This window comes from Poecilia formosa, unplaced genomic scaffold (assembly GCF_000485575.1).
Source record: "Poecilia formosa unplaced genomic scaffold, Poecilia_formosa-5.1.2 Scaffold103, whole genome shotgun sequence".
NCBI classification, from domain to species: Eukaryota; Metazoa; Chordata; class Actinopteri; order Cyprinodontiformes; family Poeciliidae; genus Poecilia; species Poecilia formosa.
The window spans coordinates 943,237-965,775 of NW_006800042.1; the positions used below are offsets into that span (position 1 = coordinate 943,237).

The 22,539-nt window shown below is 39.3% G+C and overlaps 2 protein-coding genes across 3 annotated transcripts; one reads left to right on the forward strand and one right to left on the reverse strand.

Moving 5' to 3' along the window:
* Positions 1-75: 75 nt before the first annotated feature.
* LOC103142904 (uncharacterized) lies at positions 76-13,292 on the reverse strand. The gene is made up of 12 exons (XM_007559204.2): positions 13,093-13,292; positions 11,655-11,766; positions 9,522-9,615; positions 9,000-9,054; positions 4,257-4,397; positions 4,016-4,176; positions 3,827-3,925; positions 2,670-2,815; positions 2,368-2,539; positions 2,171-2,283; positions 1,530-1,617; positions 76-682 (listed from the first exon to the last, which is right to left on the reverse strand). The coding sequence occupies exons 1-12, from the start codon at positions 13,286-13,288 to the stop codon at positions 629-631; spliced, it is 1,431 nt and encodes a 476-aa protein (XP_007559266.1). The 5' UTR covers positions 13,289-13,292; the 3' UTR covers positions 76-628.
* A 1,408-nt stretch (positions 13,293-14,700) lies between these two features.
* Positions 14,701-21,575, forward strand: slc2a11b (solute carrier family 2 member 11b). 2 transcript variants are annotated; one of them, XM_016674845.1, is made up of 12 exons: positions 14,701-14,800; positions 17,106-17,204; positions 17,562-17,722; positions 17,799-17,923; positions 18,703-18,832; positions 18,936-19,084; positions 19,532-19,719; positions 19,807-19,917; positions 20,731-20,832; positions 20,903-20,978; positions 21,057-21,184; positions 21,269-21,575. In XM_016674845.1, exons 1-12 carry the CDS (start codon positions 14,762-14,764, stop codon positions 21,461-21,463), a joined length of 1,503 nt encoding a protein of 500 aa, XP_016530331.1. In that variant the 5' UTR covers positions 14,701-14,761; the 3' UTR covers positions 21,464-21,575. The 2 variants fall into 2 exon arrangements, with proteins under 2 accessions (XP_016530331.1, XP_007559395.1); XM_007559333.2 differs by lacking the exon at positions 14,701-14,800 and adding an exon at positions 16,451-16,982.
* Positions 21,576-22,539: the final 964 nt, after the last annotated feature.

The following is a 22,539-nucleotide window of genomic DNA, read 5'->3' on the forward strand; positions in this document are numbered from 1 at the left end:
CTAAGCTCTTGCTACTGTATGTTTCAAACTATAGAAAACAAAAACTTTCCAAGATGGTGGACAGTTTTTTGGGGGTTTTTTTTTGCAGGTTTGCTGCTTCTTCACATCTATTCGTAATGCCCGGGTGTAATCGCGGCACTGATTATTGCAGTTAAATAGCTATATGCATGAAAACACATTCAGGTAATATGTCAGTCAGGGTATTTCACACTAAAAAAAATACAAGGTATTTGCTGGTGGGTCAATATGTGAAATGGAGAAAAGTCCTTTTGCAAACATTTTTGAGCATTTGTATCACAAAATCTAAGAGAAAAGGGGAACAAATCCTCCCACTGAGAAAATTACTTTTGCCCAAGAGCTAAAATCACAGTTTGTCCTGTGTGCAGTAAAAACAAGGCACTTCTCCACGTCGGCTGCTGAGATGACAGAGGTTGGCAGTGATGGCTGCTGCATTTCAGGTTCCACCTACGACTGGCCTGGTGATTGTCTACTAAGCCTAACACTAACCCACCAATGTCAGGCTGAAATCTAATTAGTTGCTTTTTTGCAAAAAAAAAACAAACAAATAAAAAAGATTATTAAAAAAAAGCATGAGGCAGCACCACCATCCAGATGTAAACCAGCGGCATCAGAGGTCCTGTTCCGCTGCACACTGCTGCAGGTACCACTCGTACAGTTTAGCCTATAAAGTAAAAAGTAATGACAGGTTTACTTTTAGAATACAATTAAAAACAAGTAAAGTTAACCAAAATATATCACAATTTCTTGAAATGACATTACGAGAGCACACTATAACCCAGTGTCTCATGCTCAATCAGTCAAAATGAAAGAGACGAATTTTCAACGCATTTAATCAGTTATGTGGTCTGAGCAGTGCTGACGTGAGGAGGAAAAGGTTCTCCACGGTCTTGCGGCGCCCACAGCGAATGCTCCATCACCGCCGCGGTTTATCTTTGATCTCAGAACCTCAAGGAGAAACTGGTGCTTTTGGAGGTGTGTGGATATACTAGAGGAGATCCCATAGATAAGGCCATTTAAAAGGAGTTATATGTTCATGCTTCTTTGTGCCGAGCGCCGGTCGAGCTGCAGCGTTCTGGATTATCTGTAAAGGCAGCAGGGATGATTTATCTAGCCCAGTAAAGAATTACAATAGTCCTGGCGAGAGGGCATAAAAGCCTGAACGACCTTCTAAAAGTCCTTAAAAGAGAAGTGAAGCTTAGCCGCTGCAGTCAATCGTGGCTGGAAAAAGCTAGATAGCATTTATATGTTCGTCCAACTTAAGACAACAGTCCAGGCCAACACCCAGACTTCCCACTGCAGAGAAACTTCCAGTAGCTAAAAAGGCATGAACCAAACAATCTCAGATGACAAAGATGAGTCAAAAAAACACAGAAGCATTTCTGTGTGGATTTGACTGAATGTTTTGGTCATTATTTTGGTGAACGACCCGATTTTGACCCATTATCGGTTAGAAAGCGGAAACTATGACTGTGAGAATACCAGATTATTGAAGGAGAAGTCAGTCTAACCTTTTTAGTTTTGACAATATCATGGATATAATCCATGTACTCCATCATCTTCCTCTTCTCCTTCTTCGTCAGAGTCTTGTTTCTTCGGCTGAGGATGAAGGGCAAAGAACCATCAGAACCATAACCCAAAGCGTAAAATGTCTGCACGTGTCTGAGAGACAGGCTGAATGCTAATTTCACCCTTTTATACAATTTGGACAAAAGGGAAGAAATCAGTATGAATAGAAGCATATTCTAATAATTTACTGTCATTATGTTTTCTTTCCAGCTAAGGCTTAAAAGTTTTTATTTTGATTTATTATTAACAACAACAAAAAAATACAACAAACAACATTAAAAAAAAAAAAAAAAAAAAAAGAAAAAAGTTAAGAATTTTTTTAAAGTACAATATTCATTCTGCTCCAGATCCCTCCAATACTGATTGAAATGAAAACATAAAGAGGAGTTTTACTTTTTTTTTTACCTAATAATTTTGTGAAAGTTTGAAATAAATAAAACTCAAAGCGCAGTTAATGGCAATCAATCTGACTGATTAATCTGATTGTGGAGAATGCAAGATATCAATATGAATTTTTCTGTCTAATGTTCCAGTTACACATATTTTATCGAGGCGTGTTGAATGGGTGTCTTTACGCACTTACCCTGCAAAATACTTTGCTAGGAAAAGCAGGAGGTAGCAAAAAGCCCCAAACGAGATCACAAAAACTACTTGTTTGTCCTCCGGTATCCATTCCCATAAATACATCACTATCCCCTGGGAGAGACAGATACACAGAATATTTTATTATAATGTTTTCACGTCAGATTTTGCTCTCTTTGAAAGATTTCCCGGACTCACTGTGAAGACCATAACGGTCTGAGTCGGACCTTCGCCCAGCAGGTCGTCCAGTTGCTCCTTGGAGAAGGTGCTTACAATGAAACTAAGGATGAAAAGGAACGGCAGGAAAAAGCCCAAAGCCAAACACAGAACTGAGTGAAGACGGACACTCCTGTTGAAAGCCACGTCAGTCCTGTGTGCAGAGTGACAAAACCTGACTTGAAACATTTAATGCAGCTAAATGGTTTGATTTTCAACCATTTTATACACATTTGTTTTATCGAAGTAAAAGAAGAAGAAAAAACAACAGCACTGAATTGAACCTGTCCTGCTCCAGTTTGTTGGTGATGGTCGAACAAATGAGGTCAGAGTCTTTCTCCAGCTGATCTAAAGTCTTCTGGACAGCCTGGTTGATGGTCTTCTCAATCGTTTGACAAACGCTGTCAATCTGGTTCACACACCTGCTTGGCTAAAAGATGCAAAGATGGAAAAAGAACAAAAACAAACAATTTATTCCAAAAAACAATTGTAAAGTAAAAGCATCTCATGCATCTCAGTAAAATTCTGCAACAAATCCTGAGGGTATTTTGACAGACAGCCGTGTGCAAGAAGCTGCAAGTGAGGTTGCTCAGCAAAAACAAGAACACTGCAAACCAAGGGAGACACAAATCGACCACGCAGTGCAGACCTCGGGGACAGTAGATCACACGCAGCTATAGCAATAAGGTTGGGTATGAGACACAATTCTTAACCCCGCAGTCCTAAGAGGGGTTGAGTGGTGAACCCTGCATGAGCTTTTTACCCTGTGCGCAGTCCCATCAGGGTCGCATTGATCCTGTGTGTGCTGCTCCCCAAGTTTTCTTTTTTCATGTTTTTGGGAACTGACGGGACAGCCCACGGCTTCCCCACTGTCCAACCGTGACATCTGCCTCTCTGCAGGAGGGTTAAACTCAAGCTGATAAAAATCTATGACACAAAACCCCCTTTGCATCTAAAGCTCATCAACTCCAATCAAACACAATTAGGGAATTTGAAGGAAAACTACGGGCTTTTATAATGCACAAGCCTAAGTGAGGAAAGGTCAGCTCAACACGATTTAAACCGCACATTCATCTTGAGTAAAAGTAACAGACTTTCATTGAATTTACACAAAATAAAAAGAAATGCACAAAATGAACTAATTGTTTTAAATTGCAGAAACACTAAAATAATTAAGCATATCTATTTTTAGTTAAAATAACGCCGTCTTCACCTCTTCCTCTTCTGACAAAAGGACATTAAGTGTGTTAGCAGCTTTTAAGTGTCTGTTCAATGAAATATTATACCTTCACACTATTGTGCAGTTATAGAAGCAGCACAATGAAACCAGTGCATCACCACAAACCTAGACACACCTCTGTCCAGAATATACTCTTATTTTCTAAAAATGGATCTTGACACCAAAATAATTAAGTCCAAATTCAGGAACACTGAATTTCACCTTCTGTGGGTTGGGGATGTATATCGTCGGCATCTCAAAACCACATTTGTTGAGGCCTGGACGGCGGCACAGCTCCTGGACAATCTGCATCATTACTCTCTGTGGGGAAAAAAAAACAAACATATATTTATAAGCTAATACTTTTTTCTGGGTAAAAGTTAAAACAGTTTTTATGGACAAAAAGCTGACCTGTCTGTCCGTCTCCTTCCCAGCTTCGTCTGCTTTGCTGAGATAAAACAACAGCTTGTCTCCACATTTGTCGCTCAGCTTCTCCACGATGTTGAGCGTCCGTTTGCACAGCGCCTGACCCATCGGGTCAAAGAAGACGAATACCAGGTCCGCCTGTTCTCCTGCGCAACAATAATCAGACGCGTCAACATCTGCGGAGCAACTCTGATGATGCCGAAAACATAAACCCTTAAGTTCTCACCCAACCAGGTGATGGCGCTGTTGACATCAAATGGGTAGATCATGTCCCCGTCCACCAAACCAGGAGTGTCGACGAACGTCACCAGGCTGAATTTCTTCTGCTTTGAGGTGGAGATCTCAGCAGACAGGTAGTCCATCACACCTGTAAAAAAAAAAACAAAAAAAAACGAAAGACAGATTTCGGATGAATACGACCGATAAAGCTGAGTCACTGCAGGATTCTGCTGTATCTGATGTACGCAGTGTGGTCAATACTTGGACACCGGAGGGAGCTCGGCGATACTGAGATCAGAAACTCTTTGTCTTTGCAGGTTTTGCAATTTCACAAACTTTGTCTTTTAGAGGCTCAGTAAAAAAAAACAAAAAAAAAAAAAACAAAGCTGTCGTGGCTCATGAATCATTTGAATGTCGCTGTGATGTCTCACTGTGGACAGGTCTGTTGTCACTGTTACACACAACAGCTCTTCAACTGGCAGCTTTAGTGTGGGCCGTAGGACGTAAAGCTAGCCAGTGAAGAACGACTGTGAGGCAACGCATTGCGAGGCCATCGTAACGCATCACAGCGAGCACCGTCCCCACAGACAGAACAGGATCCACAGGCAGAGGATTTACCCGATTGGGGTGAATGTCGGGTTTATTTAGGGCTTTTAATGGTTCGTTTGAACCACTTGTTTTCCAGATTAAAAAAAAATATATATTTTTTAATTTATTTCCACTTTAACTGGTGTTTAAATTATAAGTCATCATGGATTTTTTTTAATCCAGACATGGCTAACGTGTGCATACATCCTCAAATTCATGCAGATTATTTGGTTACACTAATATTTTGTTACACTTCCTTCAGGACGTTGAATTTTGACCACACCATGTTTTTCCATCACCAACAAACTTTCAGTCCAATTCTGGTTGAATATTTGACCTCCTATCACTATTGGTAGAACTAATTTAAATTGTTCGAGTTTCTAACATAGGTCCCGCTTCAAGGCACAGTCCATAAACTTTCAACTGGGCTGAAGTTGAAGCCTTCCCAGAACATTAATGTTATCCTGCTTTATCCACTCCAGAATGAGATTTAAAGTGTGTTTGGGATCACTGGAGCAAACCACAGTGTTCAATTTTAACCAAACAGTTTCTAATCTGAAAGAAACTTGAACAATTTTGAAGTTGTCATTCTTCATTGTTTCACCCACAGTAGCACTGGTAACAAAACAGACCCGCAGAATGACGCAGCCACCACCCCTGGCAGTTTGTACATTGTGCAAATAGACTTCTTCTTACTGTGACCAAAAAGCTCAATATCTGCCTCACTGAGCAGCAACACTGGTGTTCCAGCATCTTCTAGTTTTGAATATAGTTATCCCTCGGTTGAGTCTGTGTTGACCATAATGGTTTCTTGTTTTCACCAGATTACAACATTTTGGGTCAGCTAGTTGAAAGTTGGACAGAGAAATTGGATTCATGTCGGGAAGTGGAATTGGGAGATATTGTTTAAAAATAAAATCTCTCTCTTTTTTTTATACAAAATTAGATTTCCAATTTTACTTGATTTTTTTCCCCCTCACTTTTGCTCTTTAAAAAAATTACACATCACAGAAAATATCTTTAAAAAATGTGTTATTTCAATAAATACTTCTGCGTGGGTTGGCTGACATCACTCAAGAAATCCATTGGTGAAAAAAAAATCCAGATTTTCAAAACTTAAATCAGCCACCATATTTAAATGTGCAGGAACATTTCTACCAAGAAGAGCGCTCCAAAACACCAGCAAAGATTATTCCAGAAACTTGTTAATGGCCTCGTTAACTCGTTTTTTAAAAAAACAAAGGTAGAGGTAATTTTATTGATATAGCACATTTTCAGCAACAAGGCCATACAAAGTGCTATTAACTATAACTAATAACTGTTAAAACCCAAATGAATGTCACGGTAATCATCATAAAACATTCACGCCCATAATAGACAGGTAAACTTCAGAGCAGAGCTGTTGAGCTTCTCTCTCTCTCTCTCTGCACACATTCCCACTGAAACGGAGCGCAGGCCTGGGATGACACTGAGGCTGTTTTATACGAAGAGGCAGGTGTCAACACCCGTCACAAATCACACCCCTGTGCTGCAGCGAGCAGGACCACTGCTGCTGCTGCTGCTGCTGCTGCTGCTGTGCCACATTAGCATTCCCTTATCAACGCAATATCAGTACAACCGGCTCCGAGCACAAAACCTTAGAGGTCCAGACTGTGCAAACAGGCAGTTATTAGAAAAGAAATGTTAATAAGCACGTGTGTAAATGCAATCAAACTTAACTAAATGCTGATAACCTGAACTGAAGTCAGTCTGGATGATTCTTAAAATATAAATGCTTGAATATGCTGATTGGAACTAAAATGAATGATGCTTTAAGAAGAGAGACATTACAGTTTGACTCAAATAAAAAAAAAGCCAGAAAAGGGGAAACAAGTGATTCCAATCAATTTGAAAAGAGTTTCTCGGCTGAACTCTAAAAAAGCTTTGCAGCAGATTCACAACACTAAAAAAAAATAAAAACAGGGGGAAGAAACACTTCAAGACTGCTGCAAAGAAGCTTTTGCCAGATTAAACTCGTAAAATTAGATTGACTGCATACGGTTGAAATTAAATGAGCAGAGTCAAAACCTTCGTTCTAGACAATAATGAAGCATTTCCTGAGAAGGACATTGCATAAAAGTCCAAACAACAGGTAGAGAGCACAGAGACAGACAGAATCCATGTTCAAACATTCATTCAAATAAGTGTTTCTCCTAAAAGTGAGCCAGCATCTCCTCCCCGCAAAAGGATATATGATGATCTTCTGATGAGTCATCCTCAGTCTCTGGGAAAGCTGAATAAAAGCCTGATGTGCCTCTTCCAGATGCAGCGTGGAAGTTCAGAAGACATAAATCCAGCTCTTTTGTCCAGCAGCAGCAGCAGCAGCAGCAGCAGCAGCAGAAGCAGAGCGACTCTGGGCTGCAGAGCAGAGCTGTTGCTGCTCCGGCACGGGGCTCCACCGCCTCTAATGGCTGTGACATTTCTCAGCCGCCCCTCCTGACTACACTGCACTGCTGTCGACGGGGCGTGTGACTCATACGCCATACCATGAGTCCGCACCCAGTGAACCTTCTCGCTCTGCATACTCCCCCTGTCAACATACGCGTGCCGCACCCCACCCCCTCCAGCAGCACCAGCGCTCAGCAGCAGGCACACCCAGTGTCTCTCCAGTGACTCCGCTGATGCACACGTTCTCCCTTTTATATAAACCAGAGTCATTTCAGTTGGCACATGTCCGATCCAAACACCGCCTACTGTGTGTGAGACGAGGAGGGAGGGAACAGGTGGGATTTCTAACTTAACAACTGCGGTTTAAAACAGAAAAAAGAAGGAAAACAAAGACGTCTGGAATCAGAACTTGTTTTTTGTATTTTGCAAGTAAAAAGCCAGACTTTAAAAATAAAAATAAAAAAATCTGTAGTGGTTTCCATGGCCGGGGTTAAATTTAGTAAAAATTGACTCTTTTTTTTTTTTATCAGATTATAATGATTATTTCCTCATCAGAAACATGCATGGAGTGTTGCTTTGATTCTTTCATGCATGTTGGAGAAATCTCCCATAGCCACCATTTGAAGCGACTAAAAGCTCCTCCTCAGTGCTGCAGTCTCCAGCCGAGTATCCGCCTCACACATCACCCCTCCTCCACAACTACCCTACTCAACTCCTCCAGACTAGTGGCAGCAACAATTAGCAAACACCTGGTGAACCTGTGAATTTGCTGAGCTCATCGTAAAAGCTACTTCTCATTCCAAAAATGTTGTAAACAGCATAAGAAAGAGCCATTGCTGCGTTGATGTGCTGAAGGCGTAGCTCCTACTGTAGGGGCTTCTTAAAGAGACAGAGGCCCAATTTAAAGGTGTCAAATTACAAAGTAACAAAAGGTAACCCTGCCACCCAGACGGTGGAAGATTTGTGATGCTGCGGGTCTGTTTGTCTTCCAAAGGCAAACATATTTCAAATATGTTGCCTGTATACAAGACTGGACCAAAATGGAGTAAGACAAGCAGCCAAATCATAAAGAAAAACTTTGAAAGACCTTTAGAAATCCCTATAAAGACCATTAAGTTAGATTACATGAAGTAAATTATACAGAAAGGAGTTGTGGTTTTATCTGATGAGGAGGAAATAGAAATCTCTCAGGGTTCCAAGTAAGTAGAGAGGATTTCTAGGGATGTGAAAAAAATTGACACGCCACAACAGGTTAATTTTAAATAGAAAAAAAATAAATGTTTGACACATATTTAGATTAAGGGTAAATAATTCACCAGCCTTGCAGTGGGAATCATTTTAACACTCTTCCTTTTTTTTTTTTTACATGATTGAAAAGCAACTGTGTTCAACAAAAAAAGGGCAATCCAATGTATTTCTATGATTAAACTGGCTACAAAAGTGGCACTATTTTAACTAGCTTCCATTTAACATGCTAATACAACAGCAGGCTAAATTTCTGATCCAAAACTTCATCACCTTATGAGAAAAATAAACATGTACGACACCGTTTTATTCCCAGAGACATTTCAAGGAAACACCTGCACTGAATAAGATACAAAATGGCAACCTTCTGTTTTTCCCAGAGCAATAGTATTTGTAGATAAATTATACAAAACAGTCAGAAAATGTCCTTCATGTTCTCAGTTATGAGTTTCAATAAAAAATACAAATAAAAAAAAAAGTCAAATCTTACCTTTGAACTCAAGGATAGGTCGGAAATGAGGATAGAGATGTAATGTTGCATTTCCCTGTGAAAGAGTTAAAAATGCAACATGAGAGGGACAAATCTCTACAGCAGAGTCTGCTTTAGTTTTAGTCATGTGATTTGGGGATTAGAAGCAGCTTGCATGCTGCAGCTGAATATCCTTGGTTTGGCCACTCTGCAGTCCTGACTGTAAATATTTTATTCATCCTCATCACTCTGACCAAAGCGGGTTATGAACAGGGAGTTAAAGCGTGAGAGAGGAGGGAGAGGCAGGCAGCTCCCAAACCTGTTTAAGTGCTGCAAAGATGACTCAGGGCGCGCAACAGAGTGCATGACTGAGGCCGAATGCATAATGAGAAATTAACATAGAAAAAAAATAGGATGTGTAAGGGATGCTTCCAATTGTCTGCCATTAAGGCATCGAGTAGTGATTAAGTTTTCCACCAACATCCATAAATCCTAAAAACCAAGAGCTTGTGTTCCGTTTGCACGTCTCCGTGTCGATCTTACCGTCAGCGACTCTCTCTTGCGACCACTGGTGATGAAGGTAAAGCCCTGAGTTTCAATGGCCACACCGGTTTTCTGAATGTGCTCTTCGACATACCTGCAGAGACATTTCAATCAGGCCAGAAATTAAGAGTGAAAATATTTACAGGATTCAGTGGTGTCGAGCATGCAAACACCTCAGATCCGACCTTTGTCAAAACATTTAGGTACTTCAAGCAAGGCTTCTTAAGGCCTTCAAGAAATGAGTGTTTTATAAACATTGACATGGGGTTATGATCACAAGTTCATTGTTCACATAAAAGACGGTTCTGCAATTTTAATGATCTTACTCATTTAAAAATCCTGACAGAGCTTATTATGTATAATTCATTCAGGACTGTTCTAAATTATAAGGACTAATTAACGTGTGAAACTTTGAAAGGTTTATTCTTTGAGACGCATCACATGTTGTAGAGCTGAGTTTACACAAGGTGGTAGAAAAAGAAAAGCTGTTCATTAAATGATTTCTTATTATCTGACGAGATGCTTCCTGAATGCCCCGATTCAAACTCGGTTCGATTCGTTTCCTGACTCAGGGTCGGGTCGGGGACGCAGCCGGCCCAGAAACCTGAAGAACGCCGACTCAGAGGAAAGAACCGAGCGCGCTCACTGGGAACGGCAGCCGATAAATCATTTGAACACCATGTCTCATACGCTGAAGTTTATTTTTGTTTTCAATTTCTCAAGTATAAAAGCAAAAAAGGAAGAAAAACACACATTAGTTCAAAATATGTGGTTGGAATCTGAATAAGGAAGCTGACCATCTCTTTATTTTCCTGCAATTTATTTTGAAATCACTTCTTAATTGGTTTAAGCAGGTTAACACGCTGCAGAGCTGCTCTCACAGCTGATCATTTCCCACTGAGCCCACAAAAACAAACGTCTTTAACACAGTGGGCATCCTGGTGCTCATAAATCCAGCTCTAGAAGCTGCTTAGCTCCTGTTTTGCAGCACTGCTGATCACAGATCAGCTGATCAGGCTGGGGAAATGTTCACAAGCACCATATGTTTAAAGCGGCATTAATATATTCAGGTAATGATTTTAGGTGGTTTACAAAACCATCGAATAACACAGCATCAAAAATATATTACACTTAGCACAATAAACAGCTGTAGAAATTGCAACTATCATTTGTTCCTCTCCTGGTCTAAAATAATAATAAAAAAAACACTCACTTTATAATAAACCAACACTGCAAAAAACTTTAGATTATTTTTGTTTATTGATGAATTTCCATTACACACAATTACAAACTTGCTGCCTATGAATCAATCATTAGGGGGCCTGTGTCAAAGGTCAGCGAGTGCTGGGCTAAATAGTCCAAAAAAAAATAAAAAAAAATCACCCACTGTTAAACATGAACAGACAATTTAAAATCCATTAACTTATACCTGCTAGCATGAAGCAATGCAGCTCTTATAATCGAGGGGGGATGTTGTTCTGGGAGAGGATGCCGTTCACATGGACGTCATTTGACCAAAATGCTTGAATATTTATTTGTTCAAATCCTGAGATTAATGCAGATTACTAAATTAGATTGCAACATAGTAAACATGACATCAGTTTACCAAAAAAAATAAAATTAAATTATAGATTTCACATACCATCAGAAATGTTCAAAGTGGGAACAATCACAGATAAACTAGTGGATTAGTTTCCACTGAATCTAAAACAAATGTCATCCAATTTAAGGAGCCTATATTAAGTTTCAGAGCTGGTACGGCTCAGCCTCATTTGGTACCTGAAAAAAAGACCAACTCTCCACCTAAATTCAAGAGTTTTCTCTGTTTGATATACATTCCTGCAAGAAAGTATAAATGTATTTTTTAAATTTATGCCACTTACTGCTTAAAATGTATTTTAATAGATGTTTTATTTAAAAAAAAAACATGGTTTGAGATGGAACAAACTGTTGAAGTTCCTCAGCTACATACTCTCCACCCATGTAGTTCAGAGGTGCCATGTGTGTATAGCATACCATGATAATATTTATGATGCACAGATTACTAAACTCTCTCCACAGATGAAGCGGAGAGTATAAAAACCAGACGAATGCATGTTGGATCAGTGAATTTTAATAAAAGAGATGTTCTACCAGTTAATGAAGGAGCTCTTCCCTGCAGAGTGATTTCCCATGATCATCACGATAATCTTCTTTCTCGGAGGAAGGAGCCGGACTCCGAGGCTGCTGGCAATTTTCACCAGACCTGCAAACACACAATGTAATCAAATACTAAAACAATTATATTCAGGCTAAATATAAATCTATCTCATAAAAATAAAAATAAAAAACTAGCTAAGTGCACTCTTTAGACATCTGCATGTGAGTATGCACATGCAAATGGAAATTTGCATTCAAGGGCGCACACAAATGCTAAAATCAAAACGTGGAAATCACTGAGAAGGAACAGAAACACTTTAGAAAACCTTTACTGAGTAGTTTTATTTTTAATGTCATCCTTACACTACACAACGGATGTATGGCTTAATAAAGAATAACTATGACTCAACTCTTTGAATAAACAATTTCTCTTTTTAAAGGAAACTGGTTTTCAATCTAATTTTCTTTTCTGCTTTTAAAGCTACACATGGTCTTTGTCCAAAGTAGTTGTCTAAGTTGCATCTGGCATGCATTTGCATTTTCCAGGTATTTCACTAACTCCTTAGGATAAAATCTTATAAGAAGCATTTTCTGGCTACAACTGTAGACCAGTAGCTGGGAACATTCAAAGTTTTACTGGTACAATTGAGAAGTCCAGACCAAAGCTTTCAGGCAAGTCTTTCTTGATTTAACATACGGATGTTTCACAATCATCCATGCGAGTTGTCCATAGCATCCAGAGGTTGAGCATGATGTAACAAAACCCACTTCTGGTCTTCAAACAACCATCGATATGATGCTGATGCTGCATCAAAAACATTATTTTAAAATGGTTCATTCATTCAAAAATGAAATATGAAATCAGGACTCTGTGGGTTTCCTCCTCTGTTTGAACTGAAGCAGCCAGATTGTTTGCCGTGGGCAGGTTTATCTGTGTAACATCTGATCCTGAAGAAAGGAAAAGCTACTCTCTAGTTCTTCTGGTTCAACATGTCTTCTCGCATCTGTCTCTTTCTGCTCAGTTTCCAAGTTCTATAACTATTGTACCAAGGAAAGCTCTGTGAGGAGTTTTAAGAGCAAAGTCTGCAGTCACACACATAGTTATTACATAACAGCGTTGGTGTGAGGGCAATCGCTCTTTACAACAGCAGTTGCATTTGTTTGAAGTGGAAGTAACCGGGTTTCGCCCTGTGTAAGAAGACATTGGCAGTGAGTGCACAGACAGGGGCGCCGCCTGCCAAGAGGGGAGCGTCTCTGGTTCAGGTGTCATGTTTGTCACACTGACAGCAGCTGCTGCGGACAGACCGCTGCAAAATCTCTGCAAGCCCACAAATCACCGTAAAAACCCCCCTGCTGTTCAACATTTAAAAACCACACTCTTGTCTGCTTGTTTGTGCTGCTGTAATCCGGGTGTCCGCCGCTGGGTATTTACCGTTCTCGCTGTCCACATACAGACTGTGGCATTCCTTCAGGATCCTCTCGCTCGGGGTGGTGATCGCAGACTCCAGGGGGTTCGCCACATACCGGGGCTTTCTGCCCGACATGATCAAACCACGAACACACACGGAAACCGTGGATCTCCTTGCAGTTTCCAGAGGGGGAAAGGTTTCAGGGTTGCACACGCACATTCACGCTGTGCTTCTGTGAGGAAGAAGCGCCCTCTTGTGGTAAAATGCGATCACTGTCAACGACACCTGCGCCTCAAGCAGTCATTTGTGATAGTGGAGTAACTTTGACTTAAAAACACTAAGCTACTGTTGATAATTGGTCAGTTTTTTTATGACTAAGATTGGAGAGGAATTACAGACGTATGACAACTGTCCACCTCTATTGTTTTTGCTTGCATTTATGCTAGCAACCACATGATATAGCCTAGCAAAGAAAAAATACTATCCTAACTATAACTCCACTTTTTAAATGATAAGTGTTTAATCCTAAATTTAGGGTTTATAAGACAATTGAAAAGGAACTCAGAAAATAAATCTAAAATTTTCACTATGATGTGAAAAAACAATAAGTCCTCTCACAGATCTAAGTCAAGTTTCAAATTACTAAAATAAAAATCTACCTAGTCTGTGAGAACTATTTTGGAAACTCGCACGCAAACATTTTGTAACAACTCCCTCCAAGGGGGGAGATTTAGCAACAACCAACCCATGTGACAGCCAGCCCCATTCTCTCCTAATGCAAGCCTGCTTACACAATATTATTTTCACTGTTCAGTGAAATTAAAGTATCTTGTGTAGAAAACGAAGAAATAAAACATTGGACGTCATTGTTTTAATTTATCCATACACACAACATTTAATGAAAAGTTATCTTTCTGCAAATGAGTTTAACAGGAGGGAAAACTGAGAGAACAAAGACAGGGCACTGTTTGTGTAAAACAGTATGGTTCACAAACACGCCCTTTTTATTCTTTAAAGAAAAGCTGCTTAATTATATTGCCTTTATTGAATCTTCATGCACCAAACGCTATTGTTTATGGGAGTAGAACTTCTTAAATTATGCCTGTGCTTTATTGCACCGTCTCGCAATGCTTCAAGACTCTTTGAAGGAATTTGTATGAAGGTCAACAAATGGCATTCTGAAGCACATAGAGTTGACTTGACCTGTTGAGTAAGGGTTAAAAACTCACATGCTCAAAGCTGTGGATATGATGAAGAAAAATCTCCGTTCTTCAACTGGAGAAACGGTTAACATTGGACAAATCCTTTCACATTTCAGTGCAACCTTGTCTCAGGATCTGTGTAATAATACATAGAAGTGAGAAAAACCTTTCTGCAAACAAAAATATGTGTTAAGGAAAGGTGCCCTGGCATAAAATTGTATTTGTTTGTTTCAGGCTAGATGTTGAGTAATTCTAAACATGTACCACAAAGGCGGGTTATTATTTGGGTCAACAGTCCTTCCACTGCCAAAGGGGCTCAGGGGTTGTTAGTTAAACTTCAATGAGTTTAACAGCCGCCCCTCCACCCCCCGAGCAGAAGTCATGTGCTGCACCTTGCAGCTAGGAGACATAGTAAGGAGGGCGATCCGACTGAGGGGCTCGACACGCTTTCAATGCTTTGTTTGAACTTCATTTCACAGCAGCTTCCAAGATGAATTTAAGTGAGGGAGCCAATAAGTCAAAGAAAGAGGTGAGTGTAAGATTTGAGCCCATTTTGGGTTTTCTTTCTGAATATTTGATTCTGCTTCAGTGTCTGAAAACGATGCTCTGTAGATTCCCTGCAGCAATAAATGGAGACATTTGGTCCAATAATATATTTTAGGAGTTTGCACTCTTTTGATGTTGCATTCATGGTTAATTCAACACAAATCATTTCATTTCCCGTTCTGAACATTTGCTGTAAGGATTCTGATGAAGATTTCCACGGTTTCCATGTGCATCTGCTGCAGCTATTTGTTAGTCGTTTGTGTATTTTGCACTTAAATTAACAGTATGTAAGATGTTTATGCTGTGAACACTAATCATGTATGTTATGTTTTTTTTTTGTTTTTTTGCTTCATTGTCTATTTTATTAGACATAAATTAAAATCACAAACAGATTATTGCGCATAAATCTGTTCTTTAATAAAAATCCGCCATTAACTTAAACCTTTAATAATTATGGGGATGTTTTTTTAACATGAATAAAAACAAAATAAGGGGATAAACAAATTGACTAAGCAAGGTAGAGGTCTACAGGCAATAATATTTTGTAAAAAGTGAGGAAAGCAAGAGACACAAGATGATTTTCTTCTGTTTGTCACATAGGGGGAGCCAGCACAGCATCTGTCTTCATCATGTCTTCAAACTCCAGTGGAGAGCATTATTTATATTTTGACTCCTCTTGTTGCCTAAGAATGCAATATATATATATTTTGCATTTATATAAAATATATAAGAGCTGTGCTCTTCTTGTGTCTAGAGTTTTTGTTGTTGTTGTTGTTGTTGTTTTTAAATATCAGACAATGAAAACTATTTTGTGGGATTTTTTTTCCCTCTTTGAATTGTTGGACAGAACCTGATTCATATTGAAGAGAACAGTCTAAACAAGAAAACCTGGTTCCTGTTTAAATGAGAAAACCTGTGTTGTCCACACAGAGGTTTAATTTTAGAATGTCAATAAATTGGCCAAACATTTAAACGCACTTGATTGTAAAGAAAACAACAAAGTGAGCTGTAGCTTCCACTCAGATCCTCCATTTTAATTCAAGTGCAATACTGCAGCATAAATAGACTTTTATTTTGTTAAAAGGACCAAATTTAAGAATATCAACCCTACAGCTTGTCAAAGCTGAAGAACATTTTACTATTATAAACATAAACGTATCACAGCAAAATACATTTGTTGATAATTTTAAGGGAATATAAGCTGCAACGATCAATGTTTATTCAAGTTGTCTGAAGGACTTCTTAAACCTCAAGCATCTTAACATAATTTAATCTTTATGACTGTGACATGACTGCTGTCCATTAGCATCTCGGGTGTGGAACGTGTTGCACCGAGGGGTCGGCGGGGACACCGAACCATGATCTCGCTTTGGGCCACAATATGACTAGAGCCGGTTCTGCCCCTTTTAATATGTTAATGCCTGATCATATTTTAATTCTGAATGAAATGTGACTGGCTTTTAGGGCTAACTTGTGAGCCAACAAGACATTAAATTGATTGTAGGACAGTATAAAACCTTGATAAAACAGTACTTCAAATAAAGTGCTAATTAATTTTTTTCACATCATTTCTTCCTATAGTAATCCTACAAAGTTGAGATCAAAAGAGAGCATACAACACTTAAACCATTCCCAGAATATTAAGAAGCAAACAAATTATAAAAAGGCTATTATTTACTCATTAGGGCTGCTTGACATCATCAAGCAAGAGGTCCTGAGATGATGCAAAGGTTCGTTGTGCTTTAAGATCAGAAGACTGATTGATTGTTGTGAGATTACAAGACTGGTTGGTTTAGTATAGCTCAATATAGCTTCAACTGTCTCCACCAACACTTCGCTCACTGAGCTGTGCTCCTTCAGTACTTGGATGCTGTCACAGTAGCGTGAAACTCTGATGATCAGAGAGTACCCTCATCACGCAGAAGATTCACCACACTTCATACTCATTTTCTGACAACAGATCAGTTGTGTTATTCTCAGGATAAACTCGTCCACCGGTCAGACATCAGTTTACTTTGGAGAGCAGCCTCAAGAAGAAAAGGACACTCCGTGTGCGGACAATAGTTTTAAGGAGCCTTGAGTTTGCGAGAAAAATGCCAAAAGAATACGTGGATGAGTACGAGCCTTTGCTCGTAAGGGGCATTAAAGACAAAAGGCGTTTAAAGGTATGCAAGGCACACGTTGTTATGACTCGCTGAAGAAAAGAAGGATGAGTTTGATGTTCTTGATTTTCTGGGAATGCTTTCCTGAAGTCTTTGTTTGAATTCTTTTTTTTTTTTTTTTTGCAGCTTCCAAACAAATCGCTGCTATTGGCTGTGTTTGCTGCTTGTGTTGGAGGAACGTTTCAGTATGGCTACAATATCTCTGTCATCAACGCACCCACAATGGTAAGAAGCAGGAAGAAATGGGTATACCAGGGGAGGATAGCAAAGCAAAGATGGATTGTTTAAAGTGGTATTGTATTGTTTTGGCTGAAAGAAAAGTTGTCTTTTTGTCTGCGATAACCTTTTTATAGTTGGTGAACTACTTGTCTGCAGATTTTTTTTGTTCTGTATCAACTGAGGACGTATAAATTACATATAAATTGTTAAAATTAAAACAACGCTGCTCTTTATATTACCTCTTAATGGGTGAACAAACCTGTGCTTAGAAAGTACGTCAAAATTTACCTTTTGCTAATAATTAGCTGCACTGAAAAATTACAAACATTAAACTACATTTCTTTTCTTTCCTTCCATCCCAAGTATATACAAAACTTCATCAACCAGACCTGGATGCAGCGCTATCAAACCAACATATCACAGGGCGGACTCACGCTGCTCTGGTCCACCATTGTTTCCATGTTCACCTTAGGAGGGCTCATAGGGGCATCAGTAGGCGGGACTCTGTCTGTGAAGCTGGGGAGGTATGGATATTTCTACGTTTGGTAAGACTAACTCATCTTCTATTACCTCTAAGTAGCATCGTGTGGTTTCCGTCAGGAGAGGGACACTGCTGGCCAATAACGCCTTTTCACTGACAGCTGCTCTGCTGATGGGCCTGAGCTCCACCGTGGGGTCGTTTGAGCTGCTCGTCATCGGACGGCTCCTCAGCGGAATGAATGCAGGTGAACGCAGCCAAACATTCTTACATCTCTTGAGCTTCCCCACCTTTTGCATGGTACATCCACAAGCTGAAATCCAAAGTGTTGGGATTTGATGTTTTGCTGATTTGTAAGAACCCCAAATTCAACAGCTGTGAAGTGGGGGAAAAAGAAACACGGTTTTCAACATTTGTCACATATAACAGTCTAAAATATGTAGCAACCAACATGCTTTTTATAACAACTAAGTGAATTGGGTTAATAAAGTAACCAGCATTACACATGATTTAGTCTTTTTTTTCCTTTCTTTTTTGCAAAATAGCACTTTCTACAATGTTCCTTGTGTGTCCTACATATCTTGTTCATAACTGCAAATGGGGAATTCTTTGACTTTCATATAATAATAACTTTCTTTTTTCCATTCTTCCATAAACACCAGATTTCTAGAGAGTACAACAATCTGCTGTCCACCTGAGCTATGGATCCCCCAGAGTGTCCAAGGACGTTTTGGCTGCTTCTCAATTCGGAAAACATTTCAAAATCCCTGCATCTGTTCCCTTTCATTTCAGAATTCACATGGAAAAAACATTTTCATGTTTCAAGAGGTCTAAATACTTCAATGAACCACTGTATTTGGAACAAAATGACTCAAAAGACACATTTTGTTTGATAGCCAAACACCTCCTCATAAACTGGTTGCATATGTTTAGTAATAATTCCTAAAGTCTTTTTCTCGTTAACATTTTTGGGGCCTGACTTTAAATCAAAATACTAACACATGTATCTCGGATTGTTGTTTGCAGGCATTGCCCTGTGTGTTCAGCCTCTGTACTTGGGGGAAATAGCTCCGACTGCATTACGTGGGGCCATGGGAATGGGAACTTCGGTCTTCATCACTGGTGGAATCTTAACAGGACAAGTTATGGGCCTCAAGTAAGTTTCAAACACTAAATATTATATACTTAATATTCACCTTCAAGGATTGTTGTGCTGTCCTTAACAAGCATGCTAATTTGGCATCTGTGTGTAACTGCAGAGAAATTCTAGGTAAAGAAGAGTACTGGCCCATCCTGCTCTCCACCACATGCATCCCTGCGTTCCTGCAGCTCCTTATTCTGCCCTGGTTTCCGGAAAGCCCGCGCTATCTGCTTATTGACAAAGGAGATGAGGAGGGATGTAAAAAAGGTAAAGCATTTCTAAAACTAGTCCTCGGTGTATTGTGTAGATCATTATTTAGATTTTTTGTTGTTGTTTTTTGCTTGTTAAAACCCTGAAAATTCATTTTAACTTTATTGAAACAGCTGGAACTAAACCACAGAGCTAAAAATAAAGGCATTCCTGTCTTCCACGTGCTAATTTTGAGGAACCATATGAAGTACGGTATAAATACAGCCTTCTTATCCAAATTTTCTGTATACTCCTGGAAGCAGAAACCAGTGTTTCGTTGGTGCAGTCGGTTCATGCATGTGATCTCGTTTGGACCACAGCGCATTAACGTGAAAGGAAAGCTGTTTGCTGCAGAAAACCTTTTGATTGGACTTCAAAAGTCACACCCCTGACGCCTGATCAGATGAGAAGAATGGTGTTCATAGAGGATTTTACTCGCTGGGTCATGTGTTTTCCTGTGTCCAGCCCTGAGGCAGCTGCATGGCTTAGCTGACTCCGGTGATGCTTTGGAGGACATCGAGAAAGAGAAGAACAATTTGGTGGGTTTCCAGGCCAAGAAGCCCTGGGAACTCTTCTCTGATCGTAGTTTACGGTGGCAGCTTCTCACCATCATCCTGCTGAACATTGCTCAGCAGCTGAATGGCATTAATGCTGTATGTATGACTAACCCCGTAATGATTATTTTGAAAAAAATAAATAAATAAAAATCAAAAGTCAGAATTATACCCTTGTGTCTTTAGATTTACTTCTATGCAGATTACGTGTTCCGACAATCTGGTATTCCTATGGATAAAATACCATATGCAACCGTCGGGACTGGTGCCTGTGAGTGCATCACAGCTTTAACATGTGTGAGTATCCGTTTCGACTTGATTTTGTTAATGAGGGTGTATACAATTTTTATTTTTATGTAGTGATTAAGGTGCACACAAATTGACTATTTCCTCTGACTTCTGGAAAGATTGCTTTGGATTTGATTGGGGGGAATTAGAGTCGAGGGAACTGAGTACAAATGCACAACACACCTATTAGCTTCATATCTATCCAAAGTTAATGGAAATCAGTTTGGTTTATTTGTAAAATTAACTGAACTATCACACCAAAGTGCAACAAAATAGAGTAAAAAAAAAAAGTAAAATCCAACTGGTAGGAAAAATGGGAACATCAACAACAAAAACAGCCATCATGCTAAATGATTCATTGTTTTATGGTAGTAGTTTCTCCAATGAGGTCCACAGATGAAACAGCAAGCAGACTACAACTCAAAACAGAATTCTAACCATTCATAAAAACACTTAAAATACAATGAAAATGATCACAAAGTCTAAATCACAAAAGAAAACTGAAAATATCAAATAGTCAAATGTGTGCTTGAAGTGATCTGTGCAAAGACAGTCCTGACAATTTAGTCTGTATGCAAGGTTACTGCATTAAACTGGCACGTCTGTGTTTTTTACTATTTTAAATAAGGCTCAAGTAATTTACAAACAATTGAATCAGTTTTAATTTACAATGTATTTTTATAATAGTATTATAAACAGTAAGCTTCCTGTTGAAGCACATTGGGTATTATTTTACACTTCAGGATTGTTTGGAACATGTCCAGCTACATTTGCTTTTTAAACCTCCCCGCATGGTCTTGTGACATGCTGTGTGTCTCACAGGGTATGCTTATTGAATGTCTGGGAAGGAAAGTCCTCATCATGGGGGGATATGTACTCATGAGTATCTGCTGTGTTTTTTTCACGCTGACGCTCACTTTCCAGGTAAGTTACCTCGTGATAAGACATCTTACCCGGACGTCTATGCCTGAGTTAACATTTGTTCTCCCTTCAGGATTACAGCCCCGTCTTTCCGTACCTGAGCATGGTGTGTATTTTTGCCTTCATCTTGAGTTTTGGCTTGGGACCAGGTAAGTAAATAAAGCATGAACCTCATTAAATTTCACAGCCATGTCACAGATTTTCTTTGTGTCTACCGTCTGTTAAAGGTGGTGTGACTAACATCCTAACAACAGAGTTGTTCACCCAAAATGCTCGGCCTGCTGCCTTCATGATTGCAGGATCAGTGAACTGGCTCAGCTTCTTCTTAATCAGCATGGTCTTTCCCTTCATTGTGGTCAGTGCTCCAGGTCAACAGGAGTAAGTCTGCTAACTAAAATGTTTCACTGTTGTCTGATGCATCCTTTCTTTACCTCCACAGACTGGGCTGCAGCAGTACTGTTTTCTGGTCTTCTTGGCAGTTTGCTCCTTGGTGGTCACCTACATATTCTTTGTTGTTCCTGAAACAAAAAACAAAACCTTTGTGGAAATTCAAAATGAGTTCCAGTCATCGAAGAGGAACAAGTTTTGCAGCTCAGATGGAGCTGGAACTATACTCTTATCAACGTCCATCTGAAATGTTTCTCAAACAAACTTTCTCTGTCATGCACAACACTTACACATCACTAAATAACGAGGATACACACATGAAGAGATTGCAGACTGTAATAAATATCTACAAACTGAAATTAAGATGACCTTGTTACACATCCCTGTATTATACAGTTTGTACTACCTCTATAAAGGGTGCTTTACTTAAAAATTTAAATAAATTTCAGATAAAAATGTCCATTCTTCCTTAATTGGTGTGAACAGGTTCAAAGTTAAGACTGCATGCTGCTGCAGCTGCCTGGTCTTTTCTAATCCCTCAGAGCTGCATGTGGTCTGGAGAACAAAGGCTTTTTGCAGGCGTTACTTTTTTACAGGGGTAAAGAGTACATCAGCGAGAAGATTTATGGAGATTTGGTTTGGTTAGAAGTGATAACACTATCAGAAGTATGATTTATATGATAAATATGCAACCAGGTCCAGATATGGGTTTACCAAAATGTTTTAAAAATTATTTGTTCCAGTGAGTATGGCTTTGGAGTACAGACTCATTTGATAGTTCACATCAAAATTTAAAAAATCTTTTTGAATATGGATAGTGATCTTAGGCTAAGCTTTTTGTCTTCTTTTGCCTGACTTTCTTATCATCTTTGAAAGTGGTGTTAATAAATAAGTATTTCTTCCTTTAGATGTTTTATTAATTTACAATTGTTTGTGCATAAGGTACGGTGAATGCATAAATCATTTAAGCATTAAAAATGCATGTCTGACTGAGCGTAGAAAGCTGTGCATGCTCACAAAAACAAGCTTATGGTCAAAATCCTTTAATGGCTTTGCAAACAGAAAGTCATAACAACTGAAAGAAAACTGCAACTAGTTAGATCAGCAGTTCCAACATAAAAACATGTCATGGCGCAGGCAGCTGCCAACCCAAACGAGAGTCTTGTCACCCTCTTTGCCACCCCAGCTAGCGACAATAAATTCAATAAATAGTTATGGTAAATCCGATAAGCGCATGAAACTCTGTATTCCGACAACATTGAATGCAACACAATGTAACCTGACTAAGTAGCGGGAAGTGATATATATATATATATATATATA